The sequence below is a fragment of the Hyla sarda genome, chromosome 4, assembly GCF_029499605.1.
Source record: "Hyla sarda isolate aHylSar1 chromosome 4, aHylSar1.hap1, whole genome shotgun sequence".
NCBI lineage: Eukaryota > Metazoa > Chordata > Amphibia > Anura > Hylidae > Hyla > Hyla sarda.
This window is the reverse complement of record NC_079192.1, coordinates 19,195,711-19,222,910: the sequence shown is the minus strand read 5'-3', so window position 1 is coordinate 19,222,910 and position 27,200 is coordinate 19,195,711. Positions and strand designations below refer to the sequence as shown.

The 27,200-nt window shown below is 42.5% G+C and overlaps 2 protein-coding genes across 2 annotated transcripts in view; both read left to right on the top strand.

The window, feature by feature from the left end:
• The first annotated feature begins 3,490 nt into the window (after positions 1-3,490).
• On the top strand, positions 3,491-4,558 carry LOC130367318 (uncharacterized). Its single transcript, XM_056569726.1, has one exon. The coding sequence runs from the start codon at positions 3,491-3,493 to the stop codon at positions 4,556-4,558; it is 1,068 nt and encodes a 355-aa protein (XP_056425701.1).
• A 7,717-nt stretch (positions 4,559-12,275) lies between these two features.
• KCNAB3 (potassium voltage-gated channel subfamily A regulatory beta subunit 3) overlaps positions 12,276-27,200 on the top strand; it is a 142,860-nt gene continuing 127,935 nt past the window's right edge. The window contains exon 1 of the mRNA XM_056570116.1: positions 12,276-12,990. Coding sequence (XP_056426091.1) covers positions 12,770-12,990 — 221 coding nt within the window. The 5' untranslated portion in view covers positions 12,276-12,769. The remainder of the gene's footprint in view (positions 12,991-27,200) is intronic.

Below are 27,200 nucleotides of genomic sequence, written 5' to 3'. Positions count from 1 at the left end.
GATGATAAAAACAGCTGATTCCTTCCAGGAACAGCACCACTCCTGTCCTTAGATTGTATGTTCTATTGAAGTGAGGAGCCAAGTTGTAGTAACACACACAACCTGATGACAACAGTGGTGCTGTTTCTGAAAGAAATAAGCTCAGTTTATCTATTCACGGATAACCCCTTTATCTCTCTCTTTTTCATGCTGGTTGGTCTCCGTCTCACTGGTGGTATTTTTGTGTCTACCAGGCTTGGTCAAGGCCTCTCTCGAAAGATCTATCTATTGGGCCAGGTCTCTCTCTGTCTGTCTGTTTTGACTCCTGTCTCACTGGTTGGATCACTCTCATATCTCTACCGGTATTGGTCTTCTCCTCTCTCCATCTGGTCATGTCTGTGTCTTCATGGTTTGGTTCCTTGTTCTCTGTTTCCCTTTTGAGAGGTCTCCTTATTTTGTAAGGTCTCTGTCTCTTTCTTCCTGGCTCTGTCCCAGGTTCTCTGTCTGGTTTGGTTCCCTGGTCTCGTTTTCCATTTTGAGAGGTCTCCTTAATTTGTGAGATCTTTGTCTCTTTCTTCCTGGCTCTGTCCCAGGTTCTCTGTCTGGTTTGGCTCCTTGGTCTCTGTTTCCCTTTTGAGAGGTCTCCTTATTTTGTAAGGTCTCTGTCTCTTTCTTCCTGGCTCTGTCCCAGGTTCTTTGTCTGGTTTGGTTCCCTGGTCTCGATATCCCTTTTGAGAGGTCGCCTTATTTTGTTAGGTCTCTGTCTCTTTCTTCTTGGCTCTGTTCCAGGTTCTCTGTCTGGTTTGGCTCCTTGGTCTCTGTTTCCCTTTTGAGAGGTCTCCTTATTTTGTTAGGTCTCTGTCTCTTTCTTCCTGGCTCTGTCCCAGGTTCTCTGTCTGGTTTGGCTCCTTGGTCTCTGTTTCCCTTTTGAGAGGTCTCCTTGTTTTGTTAGGTCTCTGTCTCTTTCTTCCTGGCTCTGTCCCAGGTTCTCTGTCTGGTTTGGTTCCCTGGTCTCCGTTTCCCTTTTGAGAGGTCCCCTTATTTTGTTACGTCTCTGTCTCTTTCTTCCTGGCTCTGTCCCAGGTTCTCTGTCTGGTTTGGCTCCTTGGTCTCTGTTTCCCTTTTGAGAGGTCCCCTTATTTTGTTAGGCCTCTGTCTCTTTCTTCCTGGCTCTGTCCCAGGTTCTCTGTCTGGTTTGGGTCTCTGGTCTCCGTTTCCCTTTTGAGAGGTCTCCTTATTTTGTTAGACCTCTGTCTCTTTCTTCCTGGCTCTGTCCCAGGTTCTCTGTCTGGGTCTTCCTTTTTCCCATCTCCCTGTTATTTCCATGATATCTTATGGTGCATTTTCATTATCCTCAGTATCTTTATAAGGACTGTCTCTCGGGTTGGACCTGTCTCTCTCTCCGGTTGGGTCTCTTCATCTCTTTCTTTTGGCCTGCGTCACAACATGCTGATTCAGAGAATTCTCCGTGTGGCAGTGCTTTATGCTGCAGTTCTCTGTGTGCTGCATTAAATCTCTTCACACATCCATCTCACTCACTTTCTAGCTCGCACCCCCCCCCCCTCCACCATTGCCGCCACCATCTCATTTCTACTACAAAAACTTTCGCTCTGAAGTTAATAAGAGTCCTCTTTATTTAACTCTTTCTATACATATGGAGTCTCTGGCTCTCAGCCATCAATTTGCAGCATCATTTCCCATCGATTTGGAGATAACTTCTGAGCCGACTCTGCAGGTGCTTTGTTATATTAACAGCAAGTATAATATTCTCCTTAATGCATTTTTCAGAAGGTCCGGTCTAAGATCTCTGACCTCTTCTCTTGGGACCTTCTTAGAGGGCATTCTGTACATTATTCTGTCAGAAGCTCACACAGAATATCATACGAGTCTGCAGAGAAGCTTCTACATGTGAACACAAATACATAGAACTAAACATTTCTTGTTGTTGGACGGGGTGTAGTGAGTGGTAATCGTGTCATATTATTCTGCCATTAAAATAGCTAAATCCAATGTTTACAACATCAATTATAACAGCATCCGTAACCTGTTATGTATCTATCTATATGGCACCTGCAGAGTACCAACACCCTATTAATGTGACACCTGCAGAATACCAACACCCTATTAATATGACACCTGCAAAATACCAACACCCTATTAATATGGCACCTGCAGAGTACCAACACCCTATTAATATGGCACCTGCAGAGTACCAACACCCTATTAATATGACACCTGCAAAATACCAAGACCCTATTAATATGGCACCTACAGAATACCAACACCCTATTAATATGGGACCTGCAGAATACCAACACCCTATAAATATGACACCTGCAGAATACCAACACCCTATTAATATGACACCTGCAGAGTACCAACACCCTATTAATATGACACCTGCAAAATACCAACACGACATAAATATGGCACCTGCAGAATACCAACACCCTATTAATATGACACCTGCAGAATACCAACACCCTATTAATATGACACCTGCAGAGTACCAACACCCTATTAATATGACACCTGCAGAATACCAACACCCTATTAATATGACACCTGCAAAATACCAACACGACATAAATATGGCACCTGCAGAATACCAACACCCTATTAATATGACACCTGCAGAATACCAACATCCTATAAATATGGCACCTGCAGAGTACCAACACCCTATTAGTATCACACCTGCAAAATACCAACACAACATAAATATGGCACCTGCAGAATACCAACACCCTATAAATATGGCACCTGCAGAATACCAACACCCTATTAATATGACACCTGCAGAATACCAACACCCTATTAATATGACACCTGCAGAATACCAACACCCTATAAATATGACACCTACAGAATACCAACACCCTATTAATATGAAACCTGCAGAGTACCAACACCCTATTAATATGACACCTGCAGAATACCAACACCCTATTAATATGACACCTGCAAAATACCAACACGACATAAATATGGCACCTGCAGAATACCAACACCCTATTAATATGACACCTGCAGAGTACCAACACCCTATTAATATCACACCTGCAGAATACCAACACCCTATTAATATGGGACCTGCAGAATACCAACACCCTATTAATATGACACCTGCAAAATACCAACACCCTATGTATATGACACCTGCAAAATACCAACACCCTATTAATATGGCACCTGCAGAGTACCAACACCCTATTAATATGGCACCTGCAGAGTACCAACACCCTATTAATATGACACCTGCAAAATACCAACACCCTATTAATATGGCACCTGCAGAATACCAACACCCTATTAATATGGGACCTGCAGAATACCAACACCCTATAAATGACACCTGCAGAATACCAACACCCTATTAATATGACACCTGCAGAGTACCAACACCCTATTAATATGACACCTGCAGAATACCAACACCCTATTAATATGGGACCTGCAGAATACCAACACCCTATAAATGACACCTGCAGAATACCAACACCCTATTAATATGACACCTGCAGAGTACCAACACCCTATTAATATCACACCTGCAGAATACCAACACCCTATTAATATGACACCTGCAGAGTACCAACACCCTATTAATATGACACCTGCAGAATACCAACACCCTATTAATATGACACCTGCAAAATACCAACACGACATAAATATGGCACCTGCAGAATACCAACACCCTATTAATATGACAACTGCAGAATACCAACACCCTATTAATATGACACCTGCAGAGTACCAACACCCTATTAATATCACACCTGCAGAATACCAACACCCTATTAATATGGGACCTGCAGAATACCAACACCCTATTAATATGACACCTGCAAAATACCAACACCCTATTAATATGACACCTGCAAAATACCAACACCCTATTAATATGGCACCTGCAGAGTACCAACACCCTATTAATATGGCACCAGCAGAATACCAACACCCTATTTATATGACACCTGCAAAATACCAACACCCTATTAATATGACACCTGCAGAATACCAACACCCTATTAATATGACACCTGCAGAATACCAACACCCTATTAATATGACACCTGCAGAGTACCAACACCCTATTAATATGACACCTGCAAAATACCAACACCCTATTAATATGGCACCTGCAGAATACCAACACCCTATTAATATGGGACCTGCAGAATACCAACACCCTATTAATATGATACCTGCAAAATACCAACACCCTATAAATATGACACCTGCAAAATACCAACACCCTATAAATATGGCACCTGCAGAATACCAACACCCTATAAATATGGCACCTGCAGAATACCAACACCCTATTAATATGGCACCTGCAGAATACCAACACCCTATTAATATGGGACCTGCAGAATACCAACACCCTATTAATATCACACCTGCAAAATACCAACACGCCATAAATATGGCACCTGCAGAATACCAACACCCTATTAATATGACACCTGCAAAATACCAACACCCTATTAATATGACACCTGCAAAATACCAACACCCTATTAATATGGCATTTGCACCTTTCTACCCTGGAACCTGCAAAGCACCATAGTGTAAACATATCCCCGACCTGCAGAGCATTCCCATTTAGCCTCTTCTCCATGCCTTTCATCTGATCTGCAGATCCTCTATGACTTAAGAGCTTTGCCAGGAGGAACACCCAGTGTGTTGGTACCTGTAGGTCCTCACTGTCTTAACACCTCTTAACTAGATCCCGCAAAGCACCAGCGTTAATCCTATTTCTAAGCAATGGAAATACACTGAGGTTTGAACATCTTACTTATCTTAAACTCACATATTGTCAGAGTTATAAACGTTAGATCGTGGTCTTAATATCTTTTCCAGCCGGTACCTGCATCAGTTTTACTGCTCATATTCTTACTTAGGATCACATTATATCAACAATTGTGGCAATGAAGTGTTGAGTCCCCATAACCTGACACTACGATGACACCTCCTTAGATAAATCTTTGCTGAGTATCTGAATCTTTAGTGCACTTACCTGCTTACAGAATATATTCATCGACACCCTCCCTTCTCTGTGCCTTATCACTTCCATGGTCTAGTACCAGAGTCCTAATATTATCTTAGAGAGTCCTAATATTATCTCTTTGTCCTTAGAGAGTCCTAATATTATCTCTTTGTCCTTAGAGAGTCCTAATATTATCTCTTTATTCTTAGTGAGTCATAATATTATCTCTTTATTCTTAGAGAGTCCTAATATTATCTCTTTATTCTTAGAGAGTCCTAATATTATCTCTTTATTCTTAGAGAATCCTAATATTATCTCTTTATTCTTAGAGAGTCCTAATATTATCTCTTTATTCTTAGAGAGTCCTAATGTTATCTCTTTATTCTTAGAGAGTCCTAATATTATCTCTTTATTCTTAGAGAGTCCTAATATTATCTCTTTATTCTTAGAGAGTCCTAATATTATCTCTTTATTCTTAGAGAGTCCTAATATTATCTCTTTGTTCTTAGAAAGTCCTAATATTATCTCTTTATTCTTAGAGAATCCTAATATTATCTCTTTGTTCTTAGAAAGTCCTAATATTATCTCTTTATTCTTAGAGAGTCCTAATATTATCTCTTTATTCTTAGAGAGTCCTAATGTTATCTCTTTATTCTTAGAGAGTCCTAATATTATCTCTTTATTCTTAGAGAGTCCTAATATTATCTCTTTATTCTTAGAGAGTCCTAATGTTATCTCTTTATTCTTAGAGAGTCCTAATATTATCTCTTTATTCTTAGAGAGTCCTAATATTATCTCTTTATTCTTAGAGAGTCCTAATATTATCTCTTTATTCTTAGAGAATCCTAATATTAACTCTTTGTTCTTAGAGAGTCCTAATGTTATCTCTTTATTCTTAGAGTCCTAATATTATCTCTTTGCTCTTAGAAAGTCCTAATATTATCTCTTTATTCTTAGAGAGTCCTAATATTATCTCTTTATTCTTAGAGAGTCCTATTATCTCTTTGTTCTAAGATAGTCCTCATATTATCTCTTTGTTATTAGAGAGTCCTAATATTATCTCTTTATTCTTAGAGAGTCCTAATATTATTTATTTGTTGTTAGAGAGTCCTAATATCATCTCTTTGTTCTAACAGAGTCCTAATATTATCTCTTTATTCTTAGAGAGTCCTATTATCTCTTTGTTCTTAGAGAGTCCTAATATTATTTCTTTATTCTTAGAGAATCCTAATATTATCTCTTTATTCTTAGAGAGTCCTAATATTATCTCTTTATTCTTAGAGAGTCCTAATATTATCTCTTTATTCTTAGAGAGTCCTAATATTATCTCTTTATTCTTAGAGAATCCTAATATTATCTCTTTGTTCTTAGAGAGTCCTAATGTTATCTCTTTATTCTTAGAGAGTCCTAATATTATCTCTTTGTTCTTAGAAAGTCCTAATATTATCTCTTTATTCTTAGAGAGTCCTAATATTATCTCTTTATTCTTAGAGAGTCCTAATATTATCTCTTTATTCTTAGAGAGTCCTATTATCTCTTTGTTCTAAGATAGTCCTCATATTATCTCTTTGTTATTAGAGAGTCCTAATATTATCTCATTGTTCTTAGAGAGTCCTAATATTATCTCTTTGTTCTTAGAGAGTCCTAATATTATTTATTTGTTGTTAGAGAGTCCTAATATTATCTCATTGTTCTTAGAGAGTCCTAATATTATCTCTTTGTTCTTATATCACTGTCAATACTCCTCGACTCTTACCAGGTGTCCTATTAGCTCCTGCCAAGTACCTGCATAGCATCACAATTTTATCCCCCTCATACACTTGGTTCTTGGAGGGTATACCATACCTGGTGTCTAAATACCTCCTTAGCCTGGTACCTGGGGAGGGTCATAGTCTTAATACCCTCTCTTTCACGGTTCCTGAAGAACTATCAACATATCCCTTTATCTGGTGTCCTATAATATCCTTGGTCTAGTACCTGCAGAGCATCAGAGTCTTAACACCATCCTTTATTTGGTTCTTGCAGGTCATAAATATCTATATGTTTACCTGGTGTCTTACCAGGTACCTGCTGCAGAGCATTAGCTTTATACTGTTTCTTATGGAGTCCTTGCAGGTCAAAACTATCTACAGTCATCTCTTACCACCTCCTCAACTGGTGCCAGAAAGTTAAAAAGAATTGTTAATGATTTCTATTAAAAAATCTTAATCCTTCCAGTACTTATTAGCTGCTGTATACTACAGAGGAAATTATTTGCTTTTTGGAACACAGAGCTCTCTGCTGACATCACGAGCACAGTGCTCTCTGTTGGCATCTCTGTCCATTTTAGGAACTGTCCAGAGTAGGAGCAAATCCCCATAGCAAACATATGCTGCTCTGGACAGTTCCTAAAATGGACAGAGATGTCAGCAGAGAGCACTGTGTTTGTGATGTCAGCAGAGAGCTCTGTGTTCCAAAAAGAAAATAATTTCCTCTGTAGCATTCAACAGCTAATAAGTACTGGAAGGATTAAGATTTTTTTATAGAAGTAATACAAAAAAAAAAAAAACTACAACTCCCAGCATGTTGGACTACATAGTTGTATATAGTATAGGTCAGTGTTTTCCAACCAGAGCAAATCCAGCTGTTGCAAAACTACAACTCCCAGCATGCCCGGACAGCCAACGGCTGTCCGGGCATGCTGGGAGTTGTAGTTCTGCAACAGCTGGAGGCACCATTGGTTGGGAAACACTGACCTATACTATATACTACTATATAGTCCAACATGCTGGGAGTTGTAGTTTTCATTTGGGGCAGCTGCTGAGCCACATGCTGTATAAGGGCATGCTGGGAGTTGTAGTTAGTAACTAACTGCAACTCCTGGATTTAATAAAAAAAAAAAAAAAGTCCCATCAAAACAAAAAGGGTTCTGTTAAAAACTACAGATCGGGGCGCAAAAAATGAGCCCCCATATAAAAAAGTTATAGAGGTCAGAATAGGACAAAATTTCCCCCGCATATGTGTATGTTGTGATGTCACGCATATATAATTAAGTATGCAAATTAGCATGGCCGGTATTTTTTTTTTTGCAAGAAAGGTGGCGACCCTACCTGGCACCTACACAGCATAATGGTCTTAACCTCTTCAGGACATAGGGCGTATGGATACGCCCTGCATGCCGAGTCCTTAAGGACCGAGGGCGTATCCATACGCCCGTGGGAATTCCGGCCCCCACCGCTAGCCGGTTGGGGACCGGAGCCGGATGCCTGCTGAAATCGTTCAGCAGGCATCCCGGCATATCGCCCAGGGGGGTCATTATGCCCCCCCATGTCGGCGATCGCCGCAGATCGCTGGACAATTCAGTCCAGCGATCTGCGGCGATTCCGGGTCAATCGGGTCTCCAGTGACCCGATGACCCGGAATTACTGGCTGTTCGGGGCCGTCTCTGACGGCCCCGAACAGCCAGAGCCTGCAGGGGTGAGGTGGCACTGGTGTCACCTCACGATCGCCCTGATTCGTCGGCCGGATTACCGGCCGACCAATCAGGGCGCCTGCTGCGGGTGTCACTCCCGCACCCGCTCCGCCCCTCTTCCGGAGGACGTGAGCGGGTGCGGGACGTGCACCCCGGGTGCTGGGGACCCCGATCCCCGGCGTCAATGTTGGGATCGGGGCCCCAGGAGCAGCTGCGGCGGCGGAGACGACGAGGGACTGACCTGTGCGGCGAGGATCGTTGGAGGTGAGTGACAGCCTCCTGCTGTTGCTTAGCAACAGCTCCCAGCATGCAAAAAGGGCATGCTGGGAGCTGTAGTTATGCAACAGCAGGAGGCAGACCACCACAACTCCCAGCATTCCCTTATGGGCATGCTGGGACTTATGGTTTTGCAACAGCTGGAGGCACATTCTTTCTATGGAAAAGTGTACCTTCAGCTGTTGTATAACTACAACTCCCAGCTTGCACAAACAGCTAAAGTGCATGCTGGGAGTTGTAGTGGTGCATCTGCTGGTTGCATAACTACAACTCCCAGCATGCCCGTTCGCTGTCGGTGACTGCTGAGAGTTGTAGTTTTGCAACAGCTGAAGGCACACTGGTTGTGAAACTCAAGAGTTTTTTTTTACCTAACTCAGTGTTTCACGACCGGTGTGCCTCCAGCTGTTGCAAACTACAACTCTCAGCAGTCACCGTACACCATGCACCGTACATGCTGGGAGTTGTAGTTTTGCAACAGCTGGAGGCACACTGGTTGTGAAACACTGAGTTAGGTCACAAACTCAGTGATACATAACCAGTGTGCCTACAGCTGTTGCAAAACTGCAACTCTCAGCAGTCACCGACAGCCAACGGGCATGCTGGGAGTTGTAGTTATGCAACAGCTGGATGTCCCCCCCCAATGTGAACGTACAAGGTACACTCACATGGGCGGAGGATTACAGTAAGTATCTGGCTGCAAGTTTGAGCTGCCGCAAACTTTCTGCTGCAGCTCAAATTGCCAGCGAGAAACTACTGTGAACCCCCGCCCGTGCGACTGTACCCTAAAAACACTACACTGCACTAACACACAATAAAAAGTAAAAAACACTACATATACACATACCCCTACACAGCCCCCCTCCCCTCCCCAATAAAAATGAAAAACGTCTGGTACGCCACTGTTTCCAGAACGGAGCCTCCAGCTGTTGCAAAACAACTCCCAGTATTGTCGGACAGCCGTTGACTGTCCAGGCATGCTGGGAGTTTTGCAACAGCTGGAGGCACCCTGTTTGGGAATCACTGGCGTAGAATACCCCTATGTCCACCCCTATGCAATCCCTAATTTAGGCCTCAAATGCGCATGGCGCTCTCACTTTGGAGCCCTGTCGTATTTCAAGGCAACAGTTTAGGGTCACATATGGGGTATCGCCGTACTCGGGAGAAATTGTTACAAATTTTGGGGGGTATTTTCTGCTTTTACCCTTTTTAAAAATGTAAAATTTTTGGGAAAACAAGCATTTTAGGTGAAAAAAAATTTTTTTTTTTTACATATGCAAAAGTCGTGAAACACCTGTGGGGTATAAAGGTTCACTTAACCCCTTGTTACGTTTCCCGAGGGGTCTAGTTTCCAAAATGGTATGCCATGTGTTTTTTTTTTGCTGTCCTGGCACCATAGGGGCTTCCTAAATGCGGCATGCCCCCAGAGAAAAATTTGCGTTCAAAAAGCCAAATGTGACTCCTTTTCTTCTGAGACCTGTAGTGCGCCAGCAGAGCACTTTTCACCCCCATATGGGGTGTTTTCTGAATCGGGAGAAATTGGGCTTCAAATTTTTAGGGGTATTTTCTGCTATTACCCTTTTTAAAAATAAAAATTTTTTGGGAAAACAAGCATTTTAGGTAAAAAATTTTTTTTTTTTTTTACATTTGCAAAAGTCGTGAAACACCTGTGGGGTATTAAGGTTCACTTTATCCCATGTTACATTCCCCGAGGGGTCTAGTTTCCAAAATGGTATGCCATGTGTTTTTTTTTTGCTGTTCTGGCACCATAGGGGCTTCCTAAAGGTAACATGCCCCCCAAAAACCATTTCAGAAAAACGTACTCTCCAAAATCCCCTTGTCGCTCCTTCCCTTCTGAGCCCTCTACTGCGCCCGCCGAACACTTTACATAGACATATGAGGTATGTGCTTACTCGAGAGAAATTGGGCTACAAATACAAGTAAAAATTTAGTGCCCTTTTTTTCTAAAAAAATTAAAAAATTGGGTCTGCAAGAACATGTGAGTGTAAAAAATGAAGATTGTGAATTTTCTCCTTCACTTTGCTTCTATTCCTGTGAAACACCTAAAGGGTTAAAACGCTGACTGAATGTCATTTTGAATACTTTGGGGGGTGCAGTTTTTATAATGGGGTCTTTTGTGGGGTATTTCTAATATGAAGACCCTTCAAATCCACTTCAAACCTGAACTGGTCCCTGAAAAATACTGAGTTTGAAAATTTTGTGAAAAATCGGAAAATTGCTGCTGACCGTTGAAGCCCTCTGGTGTCTTCCAAAAGTAAAAACACGTCAATTTTATGATGCAAACATAAAGTAGACATATTGTATATGTGAACCAAAAAAAATGTATTCGTAATATCCATTTTCCTTACAAGCAGAGAGCTTCAAAGTTAGAAAAATGCAAAATTTTCAAATTTTTCATTAAATTTACGGATTTTTCACCAAGAAATGATGCAAGTATTGACAAAAATTTACCACCATGTTAAAGTAGAATATGTCACGAAAAAACAATCTCGGAATCAGAATGATAACTAAAAGCATTCCAGAGTTATTAATGTTTAAAGTGACAGTGGTCAGATGTGCAAAAAACGCTCCGGTCCTTAAGGCCAAAATGGGCTCCGTCCTGAAGGGGTTAAAGGGGTATTCCAGGGGAAAAAAACTTTTTGTTTTATATCAACTGGCTCCAGAAAGTTAAACAGATTTGTAAATTACTTCTATTTAAAAATCTTAATCCTTCCAATAATTATCAGCTGCTGAAGTTGAGTTGTTGTTTTCTGTCTGACAACAGTGCTCTCTGCTGACATCTCTGCTTGTCTCGGGAACTGCACAGAGTAGAATAGGTTTGCTATGGGGATTTGCTTCTACTCTGGACAGTTCCCGAGACACGTGTCATCAGAGAGCACTTAGACAGAAAGAACAACTCAACTTCAGCAGATCATAAGTACTGAAAGAATTAAGATTTTTTTTATAGAAGTAATTTACAAATCTGTTTAACTTTCTGGAGCCAGTTGAGATATATATATATATATATATATATATATATATATATATATATATATATATATTTAAAAAACAGTTTTTTCCTGGATAACCCCTTTAATACCCATCTTGGCTCTTACCTGAGCATAACCGCCTACAGGGATGTGCACAGACATTTTGGGGGGCGGGGGCTCAAGTAGAAAAAAAGGGCACTAAAGTTTGTAAAAACCTTCCATATGTTAATACAACACAATTCCTGAGATAAGTGAGGGCATCATAGGGGTGAGGGCATCATAGGGCAGAGGCTCAAGCCCCCTTTGAGTCTATGTGTGCGCGCCCTTGACCGCCCATACCCCCACCCCGTACCACCTACGGATCACTGGTCTCTATTTTTTTGACATTGCACAGTCCTAGCACCTCTCTTTCATCATAGCCCTGCAGACTATTAGATACTGGAGTTGGAGAGGTTGCGGAGTGCCCCCCTTCCTTCCCTCCCCTGATCCCAGGTTAGGTTGGTGTGTGCCTCATTAGCACTCTATGGGGTTGTGTACATAAGTCTATGCATCCAGCGTGTGAGTCAGGAGGAGGAGCTGGTGTTAGCTGCATCAGTGCAGAGAAGGATGTCGGAGAGAGAGGAGCGGGGAGGGATGTGGAGGGCCCCCCTGGATAACTGCAGAGCTGTCCCATCACCGCACACAGGGCATTGTCCCTACACCTCCATCATCTCCATACTCATCAGTACCATGTAGATCTGCCTCCTCCCCTCCACCCCCTCCAGAACACTCTCTGCCCAAACCCACGCAGTATCCTGACCCTCTCCACATCTCCTGGACCACTCACTTTTTTGTCTTCCCCTTGTCCCATCCCCCTCCCACTCCTCCCTTGTCTCTCTCCATCCCCCTCTGTCTCTCTCCATACCTCTGCTGTATACATCTCCAGCCTCCTGTGTGCTCCTTCCTCATCCTCCTCCTGTCCTCTTCTCCTCTCTTTCCTGTAAGTCCTCATCCCCTTCCCCAGACAGGTTTGGGGCCCCCGAACACATCCCCCTCCCCATCACCTCATATAGTCTTCTACCTTCTCTCGCTCTCAATATGCAAGTTTCTTTTGCTTGCACAGAGCAGACATTGAGAAGTAGGACCAGCGAGGACCGTCTTTGCCCCAATCGCCCTTCTGGTGGGCAAAATGGGGGAAGCGGGGGACAGACGAAACTGCGCACTCCCCCAATGGGGACAAAACACCCCAACCAGGTGATCCCCCTTCTCTCACACATCCTGCGGGAGTCTACGGGGAAATCTACTGGGATGAAATACAGGTAAGAGCAGCCGAACCCCTACGAGGACTATTACAGAGCACATCCATCTATTTATCTATCTATTATCTATCTATCTATCTATCTCATATCTATCTATCTCATATCTATCTATCTCATATCTATCTATCTATTATCTATCTATCTATCTATCTATCTATTATCTATCTATCTCATATCTATCTATCTCATATCTATCTATCTCATATCTATCTATCTCATATCTATCTATCTATCTATCTATCTCCTATCTATCTATCTATCTCCTATCTATCTATCTCCTATCTATCTATCTCATATCTATCTATCTATCTCATATCTATCTATCTATCTCATATCTATCTATCTCATATTTATCTATCTCATATCTATCTCATATCTATCTATCTATCTCATATCTATCTATCTATATCATATCTATATCTCTCTCTCATATCTATCTATCTATCTATCTCATATCTATCTATCTATCTATCTATCTCATATGTATTTATCTATCTCATATCCATCTATCTCATATCTCTCTCTATCTCATATCTATCTATCTATCTATCTATCTATCTATCTCATATATATCTATTTATATATCTCATATCTATCTCTCTAATATCTATCTATTTATATATTTCATATCGATCTATCTCATATCTATCTATCTATCTCATATCTATCTATCTCATATCTCTCTCTATCTATCTCATATCTTTCTATCTATCTATCTATCTATCTATCTATCTATCTCATATCTATCTATCTATCTATCTATCTATCTATCTATCTATATCTATCTCATATCTATTTATCTATCTCATATCTATCTATCTATCTCATATCTATCTATCTTATATCTTTCTATCTATCTATCTATCTCATATCTATCTATCTATCTCATATCTATCTATCTCATATCTATCTAACTCATATCTATCTCATATCTATCTATCTCATATCTATCTATCTCATATCTATCTATCTTATATCTATCTATCTATCTATCTCATATCTATCTATCTATCTTATATCTATCTATCTCATATCTATCTATCTCATATCTATCTAACTCATATCTATCTCATATCTATCTATCTATCTCATATCTATCTATCTATCTATCTATCTATCTCATATCTATCTATCTATCTATCTATCTCATATCTATCTATCGATCTCATATCTATCTAAGGAGCTTGAGGAAGGCTGGGTGAGCCAGCAGGAACGTTGCTGTAAGACATTCACTTTATGGATTAAAACTTTTTCTATTTTCACCATATTGGACTTGTGTGCTGCGGATTTCTGTACTTTTGCTGTGCAGCCTATGGACCCCTAACCAAGGTCCGGTTCTGTGTGCACCCATACATAAGAAGCTCCAGGAGTGCTGTTTTTCTATCTATCTATCTATCTATCTATCTATCTATCTCATATATATCTATTTATCTCATATCTATCATATCTATCTCATATCTATCTATCTATCTATCTTTCTATCTCATATCTATCTATCTATCTATCTATCTCATATCTATCTATCTATCTATCTATCTCATATCTATCTATCTATCTATCTATCTCATATCTATCTATCTATCTATCTATCTATCTCATATCTCTCTCTCTATCTATCTATCTCATATCTATCTATCTATCTATCTATCTATCTATCTCATATCTATCTATCTATCTATCTATCTTTCTATCTCATATCTATCTATCTATCTATCTATCTCATATCTATCTATCTATCTATCTCATATCTATCTATCTATCTATCTATCTATCTCATATCTATCTATCTATCTATCTATCTAGACAAAAGATAAGTCAGCCAGCACTATTGATTCCAAACTATTATATGGACCTGGCTTGCAGGTGCAGGCTGCTGGGCTAAATATACAGCAACAGAAGAATACAGCAGCACACTGCCAGCACAAAGATATAGATAAAACATGAGTATATAGATACAACATGAGAAGCTATTCAGCTATGGTGCAGTAAATGAAAGTATAAGATCTATCTATCTATCTATCTATTTCATATCTATCTCACATCTATCTATCTATCTATCTATATGTATCTCATATCTATTTATCTATCTCATATCTATCTATCTATCTATATCTATCTCATATCTATTTATCTATCTCATATCTATCTATCTATCTCATATCTATCTATCTCAATCTATCTATCTATCTATCTCAATCTATCTATCTATCTATCTATCTATCTATCTCATATCTATCTTTCCATCTATCTATCTCATATCTATCTATCTCATATCTATCTATCTCATATCTATCTATCTCAATCTATCTATCTATCTATCTATCTATCTCATATCTATCTTTCCATCTATCTATCTCATATCTATCTATCTCATATCTATTTATCTATCTATCTCATATCTATCTATCTATCTCATATCTATCTTTCCATCTATCTATCTATCTATCTCAATCTATCTATCTATCTCATATCTATCTTTCCATCTATCTATCTCATATCTATCTATCTATCTATCTCATATCTATTTATCTATCTATCTCATATCTATCAATCTCATATCTATCTATCTATCTATCTATCTCATATCTATCTATCTATCTCATATCTATCTATCTCATATCTATCTATCTATCTATCTCAATCTATCTATCTATCTTTCCATCTATCTATCTCATATCTATCTATCTCATATCTATCTATCTATCTATCTCGCATCTATCCATCCCCGTGTTGTGCTCTTCACAGTACGCAGCTCCCCAGTGTACAGCCCATTTCCTTCATCCTTCACTGTACAGGCCCGGTCAGGCAGGGCTCCTTGGCTCCTTCTATATGAGTGATAGTCCCTGTGGCTGTAATGATGCAGTGTTACCCTCCTTTAACTCGTCCCTCATTGTGTCACATTCCTATATACATGAGAGAAGTGATGGGACTGAGGGTTGTAGAGAGGTTTTACTAAAACAAGTCCACGACTGTGGTCTGACCTGAGGTCTTATGGAAAGATGACAATCAGTGAATCCACAGTCTTATGTGTTTGTTCTACCCCCCATCAGATACACCTGAGATATTCCTAATACACACCTGAGCTATTCCCGATACCCAGCTGAGCTATTCCCGATACACACCTGAGCTATTCCCGATACCCAGCTGAGCTATTCCCGATACACACCTGAGCTATTCCCGATACCCAGCTGAGCTATTCCCGATACACACCTGAGCTATTCCCGATACCCACCTGAGCTATTCCCGATATACACCTGAACTATTCCCGATATACACCTGAACTATTCCCGATATACACCTGAACTATTCCCGATATACACCTGAACTCTTCCCAATACACACCTGAGCTATTCCCGATACACACCTGAACTCTTCCTGATATACACCTGAACTATTCCCAATACACACCTGAACTATTCCCGATACACACCTGAACTATTCCCGACACACACCTGAACTATTCCTGATATACACCTGAACTATTCCCAATACACACCTGAGCTATTCCCAATGCACACCTGAGCTATTCCCGATACACACCTGAACTATTCCCAATACACACCTGAGCTATTCCCGATACACACCTGAACTATTCCCAATACACACCTGAACTATTCCCGATATCCACCTTAACTATTCCTGATATACACTTGAGCTATTCCTGATATACACCTGAACTATTCCTGATATACACCTGAAATATTCCTGATATACACCTGAACTATTCCTGATATACACCTGAACTCTTCCCGATATACACCTGAACTCTTCCCGATATACACCTGAACTCTTCCCGATATACACCTTAACTATTCCTGATACACACCTGAGATATTCCTTATCTACACCTGAGCTATTCCCGATATAGTTACATAGTTACATAGTTAGTATGGTTGAAAAAAGACATATGTCCATCAAGTCCAACCAGGGGATTGAAGGGAAGGATGTAAGGGGATAAGGGAAAGGGATGTAGTTTTATAATTCTGCATAAGCTTTAATGTTATTTTGTTCCAGGAATGTATCTAACCCTGTTTTAAAGCTGTTAATTGTTCCTGCTGTGACCAGTTCCTGAGGTAGACCGTTCCATAAATTCACAGTCCTCACGGTAAAGAAGGCGTTTCGCCCCTTTAGACTAAACCTTTTCTTCTCCAGACGGAGGGAGTGCCCCCTCGTCCTTTGGGGGGGTTTAACCTGGAACAGTTTTTCTCCATATTTTTTGTATGGGCCATTTATATACTTATATACGTTTATCATATCCCCCTTAAACGTCTCTTCTCAAGACTAAACAATTGTAACTCCTTTAATCGCTCCTCATAGCTAAGATGTTCCATGCCCCATATTAGTTTAGTCGCGCGTCTCTGCACCCTTTCCAACTCCGCAGTGTCCCTTTTATGAACAGGCGACCAAAACTGAACAGCATATTCCAGGTGAGGCCGTACCAATGCTTTATAAAGGGGGAGTATTATGTCCCTGCCCCTCGAGTCCATGCCTCTTTTTATACATGACAATATCCTGCCGGCTTTGGAAGCAGCAGCCTGACATTGCATGCTATTCTGTAGTCTGTGATCTACAAGTACACCCAGATCCTTCTCTACCAGTGACTCTGCCAGTTTAATCCCCCCTAAGACATACGACGCATGCAGGTTATTAGTACCCAGATGCATAACTTTACATTCATCCACATTGAACCTCATTTGCCAAGTGGATGCCCAGACACTTAGTCTATCCAAGTCATCTTGTAACCTATATACATCCTCTATAGACTGTACCGTGCTACAAAGCTTGGTGTCATCTGCAAAGATAGAAACAGAGCTGTTAATACCATCCTCTATATCATTGATAAATAAATTATACAACAGCGGGCCCAGTACTGAACCTTGGGGTACACCACTAATAACCGGGGACCAATCAGAGTACGAATCATTTACCACCACTCTCTGGGTACGATCCATGAGCCAGTGTTCAATCCAGTTACAAACTAAAGTTTCCAAACCCAAAGACCTTAACTTACCTGTCAGACGTCTGTGAGGGACAGTATCAAACGCTTTGGCAAAATCCAGAAACACTATATCCACAGCCATTCCTCTATATACAGAGCCCCCCTCTATATACACAGCCCCCCTCTATATACACAGCCCCCCTCTATATCCACAGCCATTCCTCTGTCAAGGCTTCTACTCACCTCTTCATAAAAGCAAATTAGATTGGTGACAACTTCTATCCTTAGTAAACCCATGCTGGCTATCACTTATAATACAATTATCCCCTATGTATTCCTGTATGTAATCCCTTATAAGTCCTTCAAACAATTTACCCACAATACACGTTAAACTTACCGGTCTATAGTTTCCTGGCGAAGACCTAGAGCCCTTCTTGAAGATTGGCACCACATTCGCCTTGCGCCAGTCCCTTGGCACAATACCAGACACCAGAGAATCTCTAAATATCATGAACAAGGGTACAGATATTACTGAACTTACCTCTCTAAGAACTCTTGGGTGTAGTCCATCCGGCCCTGGAGATTTGCTTACATTTACTTTACTTAACTTACCTTGTACCATCTCTACATTAAGCCAGTTCAATACATTACATGATGTGTTACCAGCACTGACCTGTACATGATGTGTTACCAGCACTGACCTGTACATGATGTGTTACCAGCACTGACCTGGCCAATGTCAGCTCCTTTTTCCATAGTGTATACAGAACTAAAGAACCCATTCAGTAGCTCCGCCTTCTCTTGATCGCCCGTGACAACCTCCCCATTATCATTATTATACATGCTCTGTCCTTGTTTTTTTTGTATTTAGATATCTAAAAACATATTTAGGATTAGTTTTGCTTTCTTTGGCCACCTGTCTCTCATTTTGAATTTTTGCTGTTTTTATTACATTTTTACAGATTTTTATTAAGCTCTTTGTACTGTTTAAATGTTATCGCTGACCCATCAGATTTGTATTTTTTGAAGGCTATTTTTTTGTTGTTTATTGCTCTTTTAACCTCATTTGTCAGCCATGAAGGATTTAGTTTTAATCGTTTATATTTGTTCCCCTTTGGTATATATTTAGCTGTATAGTTATTTAGAGTTGATTTAAAGATGTCCCATTTACCTTCTGTATCAGTATTTGAGAACACCTCCCCCCAGTCTATGTCCTGTAGTGCAGCTCTCAGCCCAGGGAAGTTTGCATTTTTAAAGTTATATGTTTTTGCCTTCCCCGCCTGTCTTTGTTTTCTACATTTTAAGTCAAAAGTAACTATATTGTGGTCGCTATTCCCAAGGTTTTCCCTCACAGTTACATTACCAACCAGCTCTGCGTTGTTGGAAATGATCAGATCCAACAAGGCATCACTTCTTGTTGGGTCCTCCACAAACTGGCCCATAAAATTATCCTGCAATAAATTTAGGAATTGACGCCCCTTTGTAGTTTTAGCCAACCCCCTGAACTATTAAATTTAGGAATTGACGCCCCTTTGTAGTTATAGCCAACACCTGAACTATTCCCGATACACACCTGAGCTATTCCCGATATATACACCTGAGCTATTCCTGATATACACCTGAGATATTCCTGATATACACCTGAACTATTCATGATATACACCTGAACTATTCCTGATATACACCTGAGATATTCCCGATATACACCTGAACTATTCCTAATATACACCTGAGCTATTCCTGATATACACCTGAGATATTCCTGATATACACCTGAGATATTCCTGATATAAACCAGAGCTATTCCTGATATACACCTGAATTCTTCCTGATATACACCTGAACTATTCCCGATATACACCTTAACTATTCCTGATATACACCTGAACTATCCCCGATACACACCTGAGCTATTCCCGATATACATCTGAACTATTCCTGATATACGCCAGAACTCTTCCTGATATACCCCTGAACTATTTCCGATACACACCTGAACTATTCCCGATATACACCTGAATTATTCCCGATACACACTTGAGGTATTCCCGATATATACCTGAACTATTCCTGATATACACCTTAACAATTCCTGACACACACCTGAGCTATTCCCGATATACACCTGAACTATTCCCGATACACACCTGAGCTATTCCTGATATATACCTGAACTATTCCTGATACACACCTGAGCTATTCCCAATACACACCTGAACTATTCCCGATACACATCTGAGCTATTCCCGATACACACCTGAGCTATTCCCGATACACACCTGAGCTATTCCCGATACACACCTGAGCTATTCCTGATATACACCTAAACTATTCCTGATATACACCTGAACTATTCCTGATATACACCTGAGCTATTCCCGATATGCACCTGAGATATTCCCGATATACACCTGAACTATTCCTGATATATCTCAGGATCTGGACTGGTATGCAGAGAGGACACAGGTGGTGGATTCTCTGTGTCAGTGAGGTGATGGCGTGGGCCATACCAGGGGAACGGAATCTAAGAGGTTACTGGTTTTCACCAGAGCCTGCCACAAAGCGGGATGGACTTGCTGCGGCAGGTAACCCCCAGGTCGTTCCACCCAATAGCGACTTAACCTCACTGACAGCTGAGTCAGGCGCGGTACACAAGAATTAGGCAAAGGCAAGGTCAGACGTAGCAGAAGGTCAGGGCAGGCGGCAGCGGTTTGTAGTCAAGAGCAACGGCAATGGTCTGGATACACAGGCAATGGACACACGGGAACGCTTTCACTGGCACAAGGCAACAAGATCCGGCGAGGGCAGGAAGGGGAAGTGGATATTTATGTGCTCTGTACTGATTGGGCCAGGCACCAATTAGTGGTGCACTGGCCCTTTAAATTTCAGCAAGCCGGCGCGCACGCACCCTAGGGAGCGGGGCCGCGCGCGCCTGGAGGAAACAGACAGTGGTGGAAGGTGAGTGGCATGGGGTGCGATCCGAGGACGGACACGTCCCGTGCCTTGGATCGCGTCCCCTCGGCCAACAAGGAAGCAGCGCTCGCGGTCAGCAGTGCCGACCGGAGCGCTGCATGCAGAGACACGCCATGAGCGCTCTGGGGAGACACCGGGACCCGGAGCGCTCGGCGTGACAGTACCCCCCCCCCCCCACTTGGGTCACCCCCTCTTTTTGGAACTGAGGAATCTGTGGATGAGTTCCTTGTCTAAAATATTGGCCTTAGGCTCCCATGATCTTTCTTCAGGGCCACAATTCTCCCAGTCCACCTACATTTTTTTTTTTACCTCGGACCACCTTGGAGGCGAGGATTTCCTTGACGGAGAAGACCTCTGAGGACCCAGTGACAGGAGCAGAAATGGTGACCTTGGGGGAAAAGCGGTTAAGTATGAGAGGTTTGAGAAGGGAGACATGAAAAGAGTTAGGAATGCGAAGAGAAGGAGGAAAATAGAGCTTGTAAGAGACAGAATTGATTTAATTTTTGATTTTAAATGGCTCGAGGTACCGAGGACCAAGCTTGTAGCTAGGGACACGGAAACGGATGTATTTGGCAGAGAGCCAAACTTTGTCATCGGGGGAAAATACAGGAGGAATTCTTCTCTTTTTGTCAGCATGTCTCTTCATGCGAGATGAGGCCAGTAGGAGCGACTTTTGGGTCTCTTTCCAGATGGAGAAGTCTTGAGTCAATTCGTCCACGGCAGGGACTCCAGAAGAAGTGGGAATGGGGAGTGGGGGAATAGGATGACGGCCGTACACCACAAAAAATGGAGATTTGGAGGAAGATTCGGAAGTTTTGAAGTTTTACGAGAATTCAGCCCAGGGCAGAAGATCAACCCAATCGTCTTGTCGGGAGGAGACAAAATGAAGAAGGTAGTCACCAAGGATCTGGTTTATTCTTTCGACTTGTCCATTGGATTGCGGATGATAAGAGAAATTTAATTAGATTTTTAGTTGACTACAAAGTGCTCTCCAAAATTTAGAAACTAATTGAACGCCTCTATCAGACACAATATGCGTAGGAAGTCCGTGGAGACGAAAAATGTGGAGAAAAAACTGTTTAGCCAATTGAGGCGCAGAAGGAAGACCTGGAAGTGGGACAAAATGAGCAATTTTGGAAAATCGATCCACGACCACCCAAATGACAGTGTTGCCATGAGATACAGGAAGGTCAGTGATAAAGTCCATACCTATATGAGACCAAGGCTGTTCAGGCACAGGCAGAGGAAGGAGAAGACCTGCAGGTTTCTGGCGTGGGGTCTTGTCACGTGCACACACATTACAGGCTCGTACAAAATCGGTCACATCTTTCTCCAAGGAAGACCACCAATAGTGTCTGGCGATTAGCTGTATGGATTTTTTGATTCCAGCATGACCTGCCAGGTGGGAGGAATGACCCCATTTGAGAGTCTGGAGGCAAAGACGTGGAGGAACATAAGTCTTTCTGGGAGGAATTGGCATCTAAGCAGCTGGGGCGGAGACGACCAGACACTCCGGAGATATGATGCGTTGAGGAAGAACTTCTGATTCTGAGGCATCGGTGGTATGTGACAGAGCATCCGCCCTGAAATTCTTGTCCGCAGGACGAAAATGAATTTGAAAATTGAAATGGGCAAAGAACAATGACCATCTAGCCTGGCGAGGATTTAACCGCTGGGCGGATTGAAGAAAAGACAAATTTTTATGATCAGTGTAGATGGTGATGGGATGAAAGGATCCTTCTAGAAGATGTCTCCACTCCTCAAGTGCCAATTTAATGGCCAATAGTTCACGGTCCCCAATGGAATAGTTCTTTTCAGGGGGAGAGAAGGTCTTGGAGAAAAATCCGCAAGTGATATTTTTTCCTTTTGCGGTTTTTTGAAGAAGGACAGCTCCGGCACCAACAGAGGAGGCGTCGACCTCAAGGAAGAAGGGCTTCAGAGGATCTGGCTTGGACAGGACTGGAGCAGAAGAGAAGGTGGCTTTGAGGTGTTTAAAGGCTTCTTCCGCCTGCAGTGGCCAGGATTTCGGATTAGCATTTTTCTTTGTCAAGACCACAATAGGCGCAACAACGGTGGAGAAGTGGGGTATGAATTGACGATAATAATTTGCAAATCCGAGAAATCGTTGGATGGCTCGCAAACCAGTGGGACGTGGCCAATCTATTACTGCAGATAGTTTATCAGGGTCCATTTGAAGACCTTGATCGGAGACTAAGTATCCCAAGAAGGGAAGACTGCTGCGTTCGAGAAGACATTTCTCCATCTTGGCATAGAGATGATTTTTGCGTAGGCGCTGAAGTACTTGACGGACATGGAGGCGATGTTCCCCTATGTTGGAAGAAAAAATGAGAATGTCATCGAGGTAGACCACCACACAGGAATACAGCATGTCCCGGAAAATCTCGTTGACAAAGTCCTGGAAGACTGCAGGGGCGTTGCAGAGACCAAATGGCATGACCAGATATTCAAAGTGTCCATCTCTGGTATTGAAGGCGGTTTACCACTCGTCTCCCTCACGAATGCGGATGAGATTATAGGCACCCCTTAGATCAAGTTTGGTGAAGATCTTAGCTCCTCGCAATCGATCAAATAATTCAGAGATGAGTGGTAGAGGGTAGCGATTTTTCACGGTGATCTTATTTAGACCGCGGTAGTCTATACAAGGACATAGCGATCCGTCCTTCTTGGCCACGAAGAAGAATCCAGCTCCGGCTGGAGAAGATGACTTTCGGATAAAACCTTTTTTGAGGTTTTCTTGAATGTACTCTGTCATGGCTTGTGTTTCCGGGGCAGAAAGTGGGAAATCCTACCATGGGGCAGGTCGATAGGACAGTCATAAGGTCTATGTGGAGGTAAGACCTCTGCTTGCTTTTTACAAAAGACGTCAGCATAGTCCTGATAGGCCCTAGGAAGACCTGGCAATGGAGTAGAAAAGGAGACTTGGCAGGACTGAACTGGATGAAGACATCGCTTGTGGCAAGAAGATCCCCAACTTTTAATGTCCCCGGTGGCCCAGTCGAGACTAGGCAAGTGACGTTGGAGCCAGGACAAGCCCAGAAGAATTTCAGAAGTACAGTTGGGCAGCACAAAAAATTCAATATGTTCATGATGGTGAATTCCCACACTCATGAGCAGAGGTTGAGTGCGGTAACGCACGGTGCAGACCAGCCTCTCTCCATTGACGGACGATATGAAGAGAGGTTTGACAAGACAGGTAACTGGAATATTGAACCTGTTGATTAGGGAGGCTTCAATGAAACTTCCTGCCGAACCAGAGTCCAAGAAGGCCACAGCGGAGAAGGAAGTAGTATTAGCGGGTATAGCAATCCGCACAGGTAAAGTCAATCGTGGAGAGGAAGAATTCACTCCTAGCAACGACTCTCCTACGTTAACTAGGTGTGTACGTGCATTTCTCAGACGCGGAGGACGAATGGGACAGTCTTATAGGAAATGTTCGGTGCTTGCACAGTACAGGCACAGGTTTTCATTCCTACGGCGAGTCCTCTCTTGTTGGGTCAGGCGAGACCGATCTACTTGCATAGCCTCCTCGGCAGGAGGCACAGGAACAGATTGCAAAGGACGCTGGAAGAGAGGAGCCAGGGGAAGAAACCGCCTGGTGTGAACAAGATCCTTTTCCTGACGAAGCTCCTGGCGTCTTTCAGTGAAACACATGTCGATGCGGGTGGCCAAATGGATAAGTTCAGACAGGGTAGCAGGGATTTCTCGTGCGGCCAGGACATCTTTGATGTTACTGGATAAGCCTTTTTTGAAGGTCGCGCAGAAGGCCTCATTATTCCAGGATAGCTCAGAGGCGAGGGTGCGGAATAGGATGGCGTATTCGCCCACTGAAGAACTCCCTTGGACAAGATTTAGTAAAGCAGTCTCGGCAGAGGAAGCCCGGGCAGGCTCCTCAAAGACACTACGTACTTCTGAGAAGAAAGACTGGATAGTAGCAGTGGCAGGATCGTTGCGGTCCCAAAGCGGTGTGGCCCAAGACAAGGCCTTTCCAGACAGGAGGCTGACCACGAACGCCACCTTAGACCGTTCTGTAGGGAATTGGTCCGACATCATCTCCAGGTGTAGGGAACACTGGGACTGGAATCCACGGCACAATCTAGAGTCCCCATCAAACTTGTCAGGTAGGGACAGGCGGAGTCTGGAAGCGACCACTCGCTGCGGAGGTGATGCAGGAGCTGGCGGAGGAGATAGTTGCTGTTGTTGAGGCAGAAGCTGTTGTAGCATAGCAGTCAACTGAGTCAGCTGTTGTCCTTGTAGCGCGATCTGCTGTGATTGCTGGGCGACCACGGAGGTTAGGTCAGCGACACTGGGCAGCGGGACCTCAGCGGGATCCATGGCCGGATCTACTGTCAGGATCCGGACTGGTATGCAGAGAGGACACAGGTGGTGGATCCTCTGTGTCAGTGAGGTGATGGCGTGGGCCGTACCAGGGGAACGGAATCTAAGAGGTTACTGGTTTTCACCAGAGCCTGCCACAAAGCTGGATGGACTTGCTGTGGCAGGTAACCCCCAGGTCGTTCCACCCAATAGTGACTCAACCTCACTGACAGCTGAGTCTGGTGCGGTACACAAGGATTAGGCAAAGGCAAGGTCAGACATAGCAGAAGGTCAGGGCAGGCGGCAACTGTTCGTAGTCAAGGGCAACGGCAAGGGTCTGGATACACAGGCAATGGACACACGGGAACGCTTTCACTGGCACAAGGCAACAAGATCCGGCGAGGGCAGGAAGGGGAAGTGGATATTTATGTGTTCTGTACTGATTGGGCCAGGCACCAATTAGTGGTGCACTGGCCCTTTAAATTTCAGCAAGGCGGTGCGCGCGCCCTAGGGAGCGGGGCCGCGTGCGCCGGGAGGAAACAGACAGTGGCGGAAGGTGAGTGAAATGGGGCGCGATCCGAGGGCGGACACGTCCTGTGCCTCGGATCGCGTCCCCTCCGGTAACAAGGAAGCAGCGCTCGCGGTCAGCGCTGCAGACTGGAGCGCTGCATGCAGAGACACGCCGTGAGCGCTCCGGGGAGGCAACAGGACCCGGAGCGCTCGGCGTGACAATATACACCTGAACTATTCCTGATATACGCCTGAGATATTCCCGATATACACCTGAACTATTCCCGATATACACATGAGATATTCCCGATATACACCTGAGATATTCCCGATATACACCTGAACTCTTCCCGATATACACCTGAACTATTCCCAATATACACCTGAACTCTTCCCGATATACACCTGAACTCTTCCCAATACACACCTGAGCTATTCCCGATATACACCTAAACTATTCCCGATATATTCCTGAGCTATTCCCGATATATCCCTGAGCTATTCCCGATATACACCTGACCTATTCCCGATATACACCTGAGCTATTCCCGATATACACCTGAGATATTCCTGACATAGAGATATACTGGTTATATGGTGATGTGTGAGGTTATATAGAGGTATACTGGTTATATGGTGATGTGTGAGGTTATATAGAGGTATACTGGTTATATGGTGATGTGTGAGGTTATATAGAGGTATACTGGTTATATGGTGATGTGTGAGGTTATATAGAGGTATACTGGTTATATGGTGATGTGTGAGGTTATATAGAGGTATACTGGTTATATGGTGATGTGTGAGGTTATATAGAGGTATACTGGTTATATGGTGATGTGTGAGATTATATAGAGGTATACTGGTTATATGGTGATGTGTGAGGTTATATAGAGGTATACTGGCTATATGGTGATGTGTGAGGATATAGAGGTATACTGGTTATATGGTGATGTGTGAGGTTATATAGAGGTATACTGGTTATATGGTGATGTGTGAGGTTATATAGAGGTATACTGGTTATATACTGGTTATATGGTGATGTGTGAGGTTATATAGAGGTATACTGGTTATATAGTGATGTGTGAGGTTATATAGAGGTATACTGGTAATATAGTGATGTGTGAGGTTATATAGAGGTATACTGGTTATATGGTGATGTGTGAGGTTATATAGAGGTATACTGGTTATATGGTGATGTGTGAGGTTATATAGAGGTATACTGGTTATATGGTGATGTGTGAGGTTATATAGAGGTATACTGGTTATATGGTGATGTGTGAGGTTATATAGAGGTATACTGGTTATATAGTGATTTGAGAGGTTATATAGAGGTATACTGGTTATATGGTGATGTGTGAGGTCATATAGAGGTATACTGGTTATATAGTGATGTGTGAGGTTATATAGAGGTATACTGGTTATATGGTGATGTGTGAGCTTATATAGAGGTATA

Bases quoted from the DNA above. Each gene is read 5' to 3' on its own strand.
- LOC130367318 (XM_056569726.1), top strand. From the start codon at position 3,491: ATGACACCTGCAGAGTACCAACACCCTATTAATATCACACCTGCAGAA.